The 12,999-nt window shown below is 44.8% G+C and overlaps 2 protein-coding genes and 1 non-coding gene across 4 annotated transcripts; all 3 read right to left on the bottom strand.

The window, feature by feature from the left end:
* Positions 1 to 5,471: 5,471 nt before the first annotated feature.
* Positions 5,472 to 9,276, bottom strand: LOC123420470 (NADH-ubiquinone oxidoreductase chain 2-like). Of its 2 annotated transcripts, XM_045107376.1 has the most exons (2): positions 7,108 to 9,276; positions 5,472 to 5,699 (listed from the first exon to the last, which is right to left on the bottom strand). In XM_045107376.1, the coding sequence occupies exons 1-2, from the start codon at positions 7,675 to 7,677 to the stop codon at positions 5,511 to 5,513; spliced, it is 759 nt and encodes a 252-aa protein (XP_044963311.1). In that variant the 5' UTR covers positions 7,678 to 9,276; the 3' UTR covers positions 5,472 to 5,510. The 2 variants fall into 2 exon arrangements, with proteins under 2 accessions (XP_044963311.1, XP_044963312.1); XM_045107377.1 differs by lacking the exon at positions 5,472 to 5,699 and having other exon boundaries at positions 6,481 to 9,276.
* Positions 9,277 to 10,889: 1,613 nt separating this feature from the next.
* Positions 10,890 to 10,972, bottom strand: TRNAY-GUA. Its single transcript has one exon. It is a non-coding gene; the product is annotated as a tRNA-Tyr (tRNA).
* LOC123420472 (NADH dehydrogenase [ubiquinone] iron-sulfur protein 3) lies at positions 10,973 to 12,543 on the bottom strand. Its single transcript, XM_045107378.1, has one exon. The coding sequence runs from the start codon at positions 12,286 to 12,288 to the stop codon at positions 11,716 to 11,718; it is 573 nt and encodes a 190-aa protein (XP_044963313.1). The 5' UTR covers positions 12,289 to 12,543; the 3' UTR covers positions 10,973 to 11,715.
* Between the last annotated feature and the right edge of the window lie 456 nt (positions 12,544 to 12,999).

Below are 12,999 nucleotides of genomic sequence, written 5' to 3'. Positions count from 1 at the left end.
GGTGGGCTTTTGAATTCAGAGAAGGGAATTCCAGTTCTGATTCTAGTCTCTGTGCTCTGTTCAGTTCAGTTCAAGATGGGAAAGTATTGCTTGTTTCCTAGAATCCTAAAAGGGGTGCTTGTTTTCCTCGTCCGGGCTCTCCTCTCCCCTTTCTGTCCCAACCTTCATTCCTGCTTTTCCGCCAATTCACTAATTTCAATAGTTCAGATCCAGCACTTATATCCCTTATATATATATATAGAATCAGGTATCTGCTTTCCATGGTTCCTGATTTCGGTATCTTTCTTGTCTGCACTTGATGAAATCCCTTTCTTTTCTTCTTGGCATACAGATTGGATTCTTGTTGATCCAATCGGAACTCTTGAATTGAGGGGTGGCCGTGAAAGAAGAACTGTTTTGATGATATGAATGAAAACAAGAGATTTCATTCTTCATGGCATATTTCAAGACTAGGGTACCTGCATTCTAGGTCTAGGACTTGTTGCTTCGGATCAGTTCCCTTTAGAAGCTGTTTTCCTCTTCTTCAATCTCGAATCCCGAAGGGGAGGCTCTAGTTGCCAAGTAAGAAAAGATCTCGGTAGTTCAATTCATGCATGTGAAAGCTTATCTGCCAGATACAGATGATACTTGCCACTACTTGACCGAAACTGGGACTTGAGGAGGAATGAAATTCTAAGGGAAATCAATCAACTAATTGAAATAGTGATATCGGTATCGGAACTCTGGAGAAGGGCCCGGCCTAAGCGCCCTCTTGAGACTTGGACTCGAAAGAGGGAAAGATTAGTGGGTCAATAACCAAGTTCCCCGATTGGATTCCAGTATCTGATCAAGCCGAAGTAAGCAAGTTCCGGATTCGAGTTTCCTTTTCTGACTGGAATTCAAGTAGGATTCCACATCCACTCGGTATTCTAGCTGTACCAAGTCTTTTTCTTCACTCTTTAGAGGGAAAGTATGCTTTGGATTTGCTCAGTGATACAGGTATGCTTGCCAACCCTGCTGCATTGTCTTGATCTCTCCCTGGGATTCGGAACTTGGATCTGGGAAAGGAGGCTTAAGAAGAATATGACTCCATATTAGTAGTAGTATGTTGCACTAGACTCATATGATTAGGAAGCGATAGAAGTTATCGAAAGCAAAAAGGATAGGGGCAAGAAAAGGGTTTGAAAGTTCATTCTCACCCCTACAAACTTTCTTTTCTTCTTGGCGTACAGAATTCTCTGCCTTTAGTCACCCTTAGCGCGAACCATCTTCTTTTCGAAGGACGGAGTCGAGACTCCTATCTATTCGTAACACTTGCACGATGAACTATTCGTCCCACTATCTCCCTTTCCATGAGACCTACTATACCCCTTTTCTACCTATACCTGGCTAGACTCGTGTACCTCGATTTACGTACATTCACCTAATTTACTAACGTTATTGCCTGCAATCGAGCAAATACCAATAAGACATTGATCTCTAAGGAGCTGTTACGAAGTGTCGCAGTCGCTGCTAACGGTAGGATTTTCTATCACGTTTTTTTTCATTAACGTGCTTGCACCCACTAGTTTACTGCTTGCTTTAGCTTAGCTTTCCCGAAACCATCAACTCTTGCTTTTTGAGCAGGTTTTTACCAATCTGGTATCCGCTGCTGATCCATATTCTAAGATACCCGCTTTCTTTACGACAGTATCCTGTATGCTGACAAGATCCATGAAGTAAAAAGGAGGGATATGGACTCCATCCTATAAACTCAATATATAGAGGCTACTCCGGAAACAGGAAGAAACCACACTCAGCATACAACACCGACTCGTCTTAGACAGGCTTTTCTAAATACTCAATTATACTATTATGTACTTGACTTGCTAGGAATTGGATGAAACTATTAATGCATCCCATTATCTATTTCTTCATTCAGCTATGAGAGCTAGAAATTGATAGAATTTATCCATTCTACTTCCTCCACTTCTTTAAAAGCTTCTCCAATCACACTTATTACAATCTCACACACTTCTTCTTCTTCCTGACCTTGAGCGCAGCGCTGAAAATCCAGTATAGATTTCGTGATATATCAGGTATAGTGGTTTGAACCAGCTCATGCTTCAGTCCAAGTGTTTGCCGTACGCCTTCCTTAAAGGGCTTAGTTTAATCAGTAGTGGTCCTATCACGGGTGTCACATTCATTTTGACCTATCCGGGAGACCCTATTTGATTAAGAGATCCATGCGATGCCAGAATCCGTCACTAAAGCACCGTATTGAGAAATAGATACCCAGCTGAGGAGTAGATGAGGGGCAGTGAAATCCATCTAAAGAATGCCGTGGAAATGCTACTTGTTGAATATCAAAAATATAGGATATCGAAAGGTGATGCGAGCGCTAGCTCATCTTAGAAGTGAGGTGAAAGATTTCTTTGATTTCGCGATCGATCCTATTTTGCTGGTGAGAAAGCAGAAAGGATTGGAAAAAGTACCAACTTCTTGTAATTCTGTATGCCAGCTCCTATCATATGTGCTAAGAGGACGTTAAGCGGCCTGGGACTCTTATTTATGATCTTGTTTAGGATTGGAAGAGCGGAAAAGCTAAGGTACATCAGCATGGGTTCTATTCTCGTCTTTCAAGTACCTACCCTGGTATCACCTATGTAGATTGGTGGGGCTTTAGGACGGACTCCAAAGTTGACTGTTGAATCTCAGTATGTATGGCCAAGGCTCACTCATTCAACCCGCGAGAAAAGCGAGTCTTGAACGAAGGAAGAATAGTTGCAGGATCCTGGGTTCGGTATGATCGTTCTTCCAATTCATACTAGCTACGATCTTTCCCTGCTTAGAGGATCCAGCAGTAAGGGACCTACCTATGGCCAGTAAAGAACCCACCTATGGCTGGCTCCTCGGACAGCTTTCGGAGCTTCTGCTTCACCGGTGTAACACAAGTGGTTCCTGGGCTTTAACTAACTAAGTGCTGGCAGTGATTTTAGGTTGGTTTCATGGTTTCTTCATTCTTGTAGCCTGTGTTGCATGTGTTTGCAGTAGCTTTGCAGATTCAGGACTATTGGCAACAGCCGTTGACCGTCTATCTTCTTCCCAGTTCCCAGATACAAGATTCTAGGCTTTGAGCAATGCAAAATGCTTGATAGCCAGGAAGGCATTTCACTGGGGTTCCTTTGGTGGAACTAATTCTTTCTCTCTTTTCTTCATATCATAATTGAATTGATACCTGAATTCAAAGAAGAAATCAAGAGACAACGTTCCTGTTCCAGTTGGGGTCCAGACGGCTTTCATACACACGGATCTTTCCTTTCTTTTGGTCATGCGCAGGATTCAACTCAACTGAATACATTACATAACATATTTTTGATAGATCGATTCTTCTTGTCCGCAAGGGCAATAACGTTCTAAAGATGGGTACGATCGGTTGCACAACCATAACTCAAAATGGAGTATTTCTTGACTACTTATACAACTCTTTGGGGTCCAAAGATACTCTAAAATACTCATCAGGTTCGATACGATATTAATAGTGCTTAGCACTAACTTCCTTCGACCGGACACCACCACTGGCTTGTACTTAAGAATGGGTCTTGGCTGAAGGTATCGATATCCGGTGCGAATCAACTTGACACCATGGTTACGGTGAGGAAGGATCAAGTTTTATGCTCGCGCTTAGTGGGAAACCGTACAATTATCAACTCTGCCTCCGTTCCCCCTCTTTACCCCTATCTGAGCCCAATCGCGAAACCCACTCCTCAAATGATGGATTAGGTGAAATGAAACATGTACACGTCGTTCTTCAAATCCTTAGAAATCATATTAGAGTCTTGCTGGATCCATTAACACAAACAAGTGCAAGCGTTGGTCAAGTGAGTCCTTCTACAAAACAAATTACCCAAATCTTACAGAAATAGCATTCCCCTACCCTGTGTTAAGCATATAGCTAGCGTTTCTGGTGAACTTCACTTCACACCTAAAAAATCCCGATTGGAAAGAGAGAAACTTGACACGCTATAGTGACAGGCGAGGGCGAGCGAACCCCGTTAGCTACAATTCTATATCTTCTTTTTTGACCCCTTTGATTTGCCTTATCACTACAGCCACGGATTGAGCGAAAGCCGCCCAAATGAAGATCAGATCACGAAATCATTCTACGATCGATCGAGTTATTCTCTATATCTTTATATAAAATAAGAAGACAGAGAGACTCGGCTTCAAGATGGAGATTGACCATCTGCACCTGCTCATTCAATTATTCTATTCCGAGAAATCCGGACTACAATCTTCAGACAGAGGGTCCCTTCGATAAACTACTTGTCTCATTGGGAATACCCTCTTATGGAGAGCTAGATTCCGTAGTGGAGTTGACTTAGCTAAATTAGCAACTTATCGATCTGCTGTAGCTTTTCAAATCCACTCTAACCGAACTATGTTAATTATGGAATACCGCCTATCCTTAGAAAATAAGATTGTCCTTGTACTTGCTCTCTCATTCCTGGGAGTCCTTCAAGGGTATCAGATCTTGCTTGAAACTGGTTTTTCTTTCGCGCTTCCCCTAGCGCAGGCAGTAGTTTGATAGCGAGTTCACCTTCCTAGTAACGTTTGCTCATTTCATTCATTCTCATTCAAATCTACTTCTAAGGCATGTGAAGTACCAGTTGTGGACAGATCCCTTGGCAGAGTATCAACTTGAGATTCTTCTTTCACCCTCCAGGAGTTCGGTTCTTTTCTTTCTATATCAGAATACGACGTAGAGGCTGAGCCTGCCGATTGATCAGACTAGCCAACTAAGGGGCCATTCACTTCTATAGAAAAATAGGTGTACTGCGCGAAAGCTTCTCTTTATGAAAACCCCTCTGAGTCGTCTATAGCCGCCAAATCCCTTTTGATTCTGTTGTCAGAGGTGCCTTTCAATTTCATTGACCTTGGTACTGCATTTCATAGATACCTTCGCTATTACAGTAACGCAATTCTCCACTGAACCCATTGACCTAGGTACCGAGTCTGTTATGCGTACGTCTTTTCGGACTCTTTATTTGTTTGTGGACAACAAAAATGCAAACATGAGAAAAGGGGATCATTCCATTTTGAACACACCCATCTATCTCATCTGACCTCTCCGAATTCCCGAGTAACGAACCATGGGCTATAGATGGTTGGGACATATCATCATCCGGAGGGAGTGGTCTTAATACCGATGTCTTTCTTTAACCTTTGGGAGGTCGAACCACTGAACCTATTTCTTTGACCTTGGGACCGATAGGAAGAAGAAAAAAAAGCAAGGACGAGTGGAACGAAGGAGACTAGACTAGCGTTAGGAAGGACAAAGGAGACAGACAGAATTTACATCAGAAAAAGACAAAAGGACTTTTTGAAGTTTGAGTGAGGATAATTGTCTTAAATTTCGGAGAATCGGCTGAAAAAACGCGGAATTGTCTTCGCCTTTGTAAGCGAAAATGTCCAGTAAAGCCTATCTCGCTTTTAGCCTTCATGGTGAATGGCCCACCCTTTCTTTGAACCTTGTCAATGATCGAACGAACTTACAGATATGAACTGAGTGCCATTTGATGAGTAAGATCGAACAAGGGAGAGGGATATGGAAAGGATGAAGTAATGAAAGAGGAAGTCATTGCTAGTAGTAACGACTTGTCACGATCCATTGGTTCATATAGAATCCATGTCCTAGGTCTATCAAAAAACATTCTTTTCGCTAAGCGTATATAATAAAATAGAGTGAAAGGGTCCACCCCGAAACCAAGGGGGTACTAACTAACAGCTGAGTCCTCTCCGAACCGCAGGAGATAGTTGCCCATCATACGGCTCACCAACTTCACTTGCCTCTAAGGGGGGCTCGCTCCGGGCAGGTTCGGATCACTTACTATACACGGCCCTACGAAGGGGTTAGGAGCGTTTTCAAGATGATTCTATCTTTGTCGAGACGAAAAAGGAACCCATCTTTTCGATTGAAAAATGTGAGTCTGTTTTGCCCACTTTATCCATCCCCCTCTATCAAAATGATCAAAAAGGCATTTCAAATGCTTCTTATTCCCGTGTTTGATCTTATCCATCTCTGCCCCGCTTCCATGTGGGCAGAGACCCCTGTAGAGAATGAAGAGGAGCCAAGGATCTTACTCTCAAGAGTGCTTCGATAGGCTCCACTCTCTCCCCTGAATAAGTCAGGCTCCGTTAGCCTGGGCTGAGATGGGGATAACGAGTCGACGATTGAAGCCCCCAACGTTCTGCCAGACACTGGACAGGGGTAAGCTCTGTAAATGTGTAGAGCCAAGTGTAGTGTGGTGTAGTAGTAGGCACTTCTAGGCCCCTTCCCGGCTACTGGATCACTCCAGTGCTTCGGGTACTACGGACCCTCTGCCATCCATTGCAGCAGAGCCGTTTCATGAGCGGGGGGGCTAAGCGCAGTTCTTTGAATCAAAGGTTTCATGAAATCGAAATCGATTCTTTTTTAGATATCTGGATAGATGGATGGATCTATCTTTCTATTCAGATATCTTTTGCAATCAGCCCCAAATCCTTGATTTGGCCAGGAAACAAAGCACTGCTTTGGGCCCAGGAAGCGAAGGGAATGAGCTCGGCTGCTTCTCCCCCACACTTCTTTATTTCTCCGTGCCCCTTCCGCATGCGCTTCGCGCGCCATTGGCGCTTTGCTCTCCTCTTATTTCTTCATTGGAGGGTTCGGATGGACTTCGCCGTTCTTTCCCAACGAAAATGGAAAGGGCTGTATCACATCGAGATGTCGATTCGTTTTCCGCCCCAAATGAGATGGGGAATTAGTCACCTCTGTCCCTTCATCTTTTTGAAAGGAATCGAGGCCCGGCCCGGCTCGCGTCGTTCCAACAACCGACGGGGAGCACCTCAGTATACGATCGCGCGCAGTAACTGGGAGTCCTATTACACCTAAGGCCAACTTCCATTCACCAAACCCAGGTTCATCTCGTGTAGTGATTGTGGACTCGTACAAGGATATGGAGTCGACGGTTGATGTATCAGACTCGACCCTGTCTTTCGTAGCATGCATTCCCATCTGTGTTGCAACTGATTCGGTAAGCTACGTGTCCGGTGCACGGAAAACTGCCTTCGGTCTCCCAACCTTACTCATGGCAACCTTCCGGCCGCCCAACGACCTATAACGCTAGTCACTACTCCCACTGGGGCTAGGAAGTAAGCCCCACAACCCAAAGCGGCGAAGAACAAATAGAATTTGCTACAAAAGCCGGCTAACGGGGGTATTCCTGCGTATGAGAACATTGTAATGGAGAAGGTCATAGCCGAAATAGGATTCGTTTTGGCTAGAGCGCCCAAATCCGCTATATATTTGACACGGGTTTGCCGTAATGCTGGAACTATGGCGAATGCATCTATCGTCATTGATGCATAAATAAATATACCAATTAGTAGTGATTGAATTCCTTCTATGGTTCCACATGAGAAACCAGTACGAATATAACCTACATGTCCAATCGAACTATGAGCTAGAGGTCTTTTGACTTTCGTTTGGGCCATGGCGGCCAGTGCTCCTAAGATCATAGAAGCAATGCTGCAGAAAAAGAAGATTTGTTGTAATGTACCCCCATAGGAAGCAACAATAGAAACACGTGACATATTTGCAGAAATAGAGATTTTAGGCGCAATAGAAAGGAATGCTGTCACCGGGGTGGGTGAACCCTCATAGATATCAGGTGCCCACATATATAGAGTCAAAAGAGAGATTGAGTCCGAGGGAGAGGGGGGTTTTCTTGGGGCTCGAGAGATTGAATAGATAGGGCCCCACAAGTTGTTAATTCGCCGCTGGGGAATTCACACAAAAGGGAAGGACTTATTCTCAACGAAAAAAGTGCTCTCTGAACCGAACGTGAAAGTTGTTTTCCATCAGACGGCTGTTCACGTAACTCCACTCTCGGCTTGGATTATATATCCATTTGGTCCGCTCTCGGCCATTCCACACGCTGCCTAGCAGAGACGTGGTTATCTGAAGTGGATTCTCTCTTTTGTAGTAGATGCCGAACCTGCTGCTCAGTGGGCGGGCGCAGCAGCTACATGGACCCCTTTCTTTATGTTGTTGCCAGCGCTTTCCCGGGCCGAGCCGGAATTCTTTATTAGAACGTCGGCAGGCAAAGCCCGAAGGAAGGCTGCTATCCCCTCGGCCTTCTTCCTTTTCGATGAAAAACAAATCGACATCTCAATCTCCGAAAGCGTTTTCCTTACCCAGCTAATATCCCCCCCTTCGTCGAGCCTTTCCTTTAGTGGTAAGGGATATGCACCTTATCTGAACGTCGGCAGGCATTCCGGAATTCTCCTTTTTTGGCCCCGGGTGAACATAGGCTCAAACATGATTGGAGGGGTCCTAGCTACGCCATGCGTTCAATAAAAAAAAAGCAAGCCTCTGGGAAGCTGCAGGGATTACAAAAAGAGGGTGCTTTCCTGTGTTGCACTGAAAAAAGGACAAAGGAGAAGACGCTCTTCGACTTTCTTTCTTCCTCCCGCGCCCGCCTAAGCCCGGCCCGCGTTAGAGGGGAAGATTAGCAAAGCGGAAAAAGACAGAGGGAGGGGGAGCTGCATCTTATTCTCTTCGCGAGAACTTCAGGATCGGAGAAGCATTCGGAAGGGGCGAGGCCTTCATTTCGTTGGCAGAAGCAGAAACGATCCAATCCATTCGGGGCTTCGGGGAACCCAAAAACGAACTCTGTTTACTTTTTTCATAGATAGATGATATATATAGGAATAATATATACATCCCTTTACTTTAGATGTCTATGTATCTATTTTGGAATCATCTCCCGATTCTCTTTTTTTTCTAATTCGCACTGCTCTTTCTCTCTAAATTGCATCAAAGAAAATAGAGAGAGAGAGAGAGCAGATGGATCCTATCCCCTATAACGAACACTCATTCCTATCTATTGATAGAAAAGAAAGATCTTCGTCACGGACTTTGTCTTTGTTCTTTTTTTTTTAGATTTGAGGAATTCCTCATATCCAAGGCAGCTCCCCACAAACACCCCACCCATATGACTATGCCCCCTTTTGAATCGACAGTAGATTGGGCTTCATAGCTACTTTCATTCTAAAGACGAATATTAGTCAATAGGCAGGCTTCTTTCAGTAGCAAACATATTCATTTTCACCGGGCTCCGCGCACCTTTGGTACTTCTGGAGGGCAAGCAGTTTTATAGTGACTTCTTTCTTAGGGTAGGGCGACGAATACTTCCAATTCCGGAAAGGTCATTGGGTCGCCTTTGGAAGCTAAAGCGAAAGTTGTAGAAAGCCGGGAGAAAAAGCGAAAGCTTGCTCGAAACGGCCTATACCCTAACCCTCGGAAGCGAAGACGCAAAGCGTCACTTTTTTCAAAAGGAAGGAGTTTTTTCTGACTGAATCCATCCATAAAGCCGCCAAGGAAACGAAGTTCGTTCCCTTTCATCAAGTGGGTAAGGTAGGCAAACCACTTAAGCTTTGCCTTAGACTGACGGAACAAAGCTAAGAAGTAGGCTGAATGGAAAAAGGAAAGGGACAAGGGCGGTCGTCGCTTGGCGCGAAGGCTGCTGGTTCGGTACGGTACTAAAGGTCCTCGGACTTCCAGGCGGTTTTTCTTTTGGGCTGCTGTGAACCCTTGGATCTCGCCAATACAGCCTCCTATGGTTTTCGTTACCGAGATATCTTTTCTTTTTTCCCAGGGATTTTTTGGGTAATCAGCTCCCATGCTGCAAACAGTCAAATCTGAACCTTGTCGCTCTTCTTTCCTCGTGGGCAGGAAGCACACCAGCAGCGTGCGTTGCGTGATTCCACTGTGTTTTTTGCACTTGACTGGGTGGACAGTTGACCGGAAGATAACTTCGATTCGCCCGGCCAGCAGGCGGGCGGCGTGCTTATCTTGTGTGACAACACTACAGAGCGAGTAGCTCTTCTAGTCGGGCAGCTGTGTGACAACACTCCTGAGAAAGCGGCGCTTTTGTGTAACATGCTATGGTCTCAACGCCCTTACGAGGTAGTGATGAGTTTCACGCGCTCTAAGCCCGGCCCGCGCGCAGTTAGGAGGATTGGCCGCTATCTGAGCGGTACCACCCACCCTACCCTACTACCTATAGGGGGCCGTCCGTCCTACAGCCGCCCGAAAAGGAACTGCAGTAATCTTGAATAGGGATCCTACAGCGATAAAAAGAATCCCCATAAAAATACCACTAGATCGAGCACCAGTGATTTCGTATCCGGTCAAAATCTTGGCTAATTGATCGAAGTGGGTAGCTCCAGTAGACCCATAGATCATGGAACAAATAGGGTGGGTAGGCCCAACCACCACACTACACGTATAGACGCGAACCCCCCTCCTTACCGTACGTGCGACTCTCACCGCATACGGCTCGCACAAAGACTCCAAAATCCATCCCGAGCTTTTTATTCCACCTCTCCCTCCTCTCCAATCCTCGATCAAACTAGCCTTCCCCAGCAAGAAAACGTATCCGCTTTAGCAACAAAGCGCTCATCCCTTGCTTGTTCTTGAGCGCGCAAGGCGCTCAAGACGGTGATTCTTGCTTAAAAAAGGGCTAAAGCACTCCAGCTTCGAAGCTGGAGTTTGCAACTTCAAAACTACAGGTTTTAGCCCTCCTGCTGGGTGGGCGCTTCCTTCGTCTATCGTATGTCTCGCTTGGCTTCGTCCCGAACCAAGGAGGCATGATGGCGGGCGCGTGCGTGTGCCGACTGCAGAGACTACAAGCCGACGCCGGAAGCGACTCGCTTCTATTCTCGATTGGATATAGATGGGGAATCTCTATAGATCGTCTTTTTTCGACAACCTCTCTAAAACGCATACGATAAAATTGCACTTCACGGCACGGCAAAAAAAAAGAGCTTCGCTCGGTTGGCCCTCCTAGGCTTCCGCCTACTTTCTCTTCTCTTAAGTCTACAACAAGTGGGAGAGGCAGGATTCGAACCTACGTAGAAAACCTTCAACAGATTTACAGTCTGTCGCTTTTGACCGCTCGGCCACTCTCCCCTTCCCGGGGATACGCCCTCCTCAAACAAAGGGTTCCTGAATAAGAAGGATGGCGGCCTTCGTTCTTAAGTTAAGAAGAGCAGATGGAACTATTAGATTTGCTAGCGTTCCGGGAGAATAAATAAGGTCATTTAGTAAGTTCATAACAATTTATGTAAAGCAAGGGGCAAAGCTTCTACGACAGCTTCCCCCTCATTGCCATCGTCGGCCTTCCCCAGCTCCCCTCCTTCGTCGCTTCTGGCTAAGCATCTTTCGGCGGAGGAAAGGAGGCGACTAGTCGCTTCTGGCGAAGCAGCGAGTTCATGAGCAAGTGAATGAACGAGCAGCGAGTGAAGTGCAACAGTCGTAAGTAAGGCTCGCCATGTTCCTAAAAGGAGTGACCATCTTTTCTTCCCTTCTACTGAAACTGAGCGAGCAGCAAGCATAGGCAATAGTTTCCGTAGGGGTGGGGCGCAAGCAAGCGTTTTCAGGCTCCGCTAGCTAGCGTACTCTTCTGCTATCAATGAAACCGAAAGAAAAAACCAGTGCCCTTTCGTATAGATCGAGACGCAGTACTTTTTCTTTACTTCTTCCATACTAGGAAGAATGGAAGGAAATCCTTCGATAACACTTCTTCCTTATTTGAAGAAATGATATCCGACGCCCGTGGAAACTCTTTCATTTCAAAAAAGTTCTTCTTCTTAAGAAGCAAATAGCATTTCCTATTGATTTGTCCCCTGGACTAGACCTATGTAGATTCGGAATTATCCGTCGCTACGCTGTTCCCAAGGACTAGCAAAATCGAAATAGCGAAATTCTTGGGTCATCTCAATGGGTTCAGAAACCACACGTTTCTCTGGATCATCATAGCGTACTTCCACATATCCACTCAGAGGAAAGTCTTTTCGTAATGGATGACCCTCGAAACCATAATCTGTTGATATACGGCGTAAATCCGGATGATTGATGGAAGAAACACCAGACATATCCCATACTTCTCGCTCCCACCGGCCGGCTGATGGAAATAGACTGACTACCGGAGATATTCGTGTTACTTCGTCTGCACTTGTTTGTACACGAATGCGTGAGTTATACCGAGTACTCAGTAAATTATGGACAACTTCAAATCTGCGTTTTCGAGAGGGATGATCCACTCCGCAAATATCGATCGAAACTTGAACCCTTGTATAGGTATGCCATTTTAGAAAGCACAACAATGGAAATGGGTAGTCAGTATTGGTATAAGATCTATTCCCATGTTCCGATCTTTTCATTTTATGTACCCATTTCTTGGGTAAAATCTCCCAACTATATTGGAAAATGGATTGGTTATCCATAAATGAAAATAAAGAAAGCTTTATTTTGGTTCCGCTTCTTGCTCTAAGCAGAAAGACTTGTCGGAAATCGCCGGTTGGGTTGGTCCGACCAAGAAAGGCATGGGAGTGGAGAGGCAGAAGTGAAAGACTGGCTACCAATAAAGATCCCTCACTGCACACTTTTGAGAGTTATGTATCCAGGATCGGCTGCATGCTCTAGTGTTGAATCGGGTATAGAACCCAGGATGCTTGGTTACAATTCCGAATCCGCTAAACCATCGCTCGGGGAAAAGTATTATACAGAGCATTAGTACTTATTCTGATCCTTTCCTTATATTGAGATTCTAGTTGTTTATTTAAGTCGTATTCGTATCCTTACTGCGGTTTAGTAAGGGTAACAAATAAAAGTATGCAGGTTCTATTTTATTGTTCCGAGACATATGATGATAGCATTGAGAATGAGAAATCTTTGCAAAATGCACGTATTATTAAGGAGTTCTGGAACGATTACTACGCTAAGCTGTTGGATATTGACAAAACGAAAAAGACTTCTAATGTTGATATGTATCAGGATGATGTTAGAAAGTTGTTGATTAATGAAAAGAAGAATAAAAATGGTGTGTTTTCCGATACTGAATTAATAGATTTACAGAATCAAATTGCAAATTGCACAATGAAGTTCGATGAGGATAATCTATTTAAAGTAACTCCTAACATAGTAAAGTTCTTGAT

The sequence above is a fragment of the Hordeum vulgare genome, unplaced genomic scaffold (assembly GCF_904849725.1).
Source record: "Hordeum vulgare subsp. vulgare unplaced genomic scaffold, MorexV3_pseudomolecules_assembly, whole genome shotgun sequence".
In the NCBI taxonomy this organism is placed as follows: Eukaryota; Viridiplantae; Streptophyta; class Magnoliopsida; order Poales; family Poaceae; genus Hordeum; species Hordeum vulgare.
Note: the sequence above shows the minus strand (reverse complement) of the source record. Positions and strands in the feature narration are given on the sequence as shown.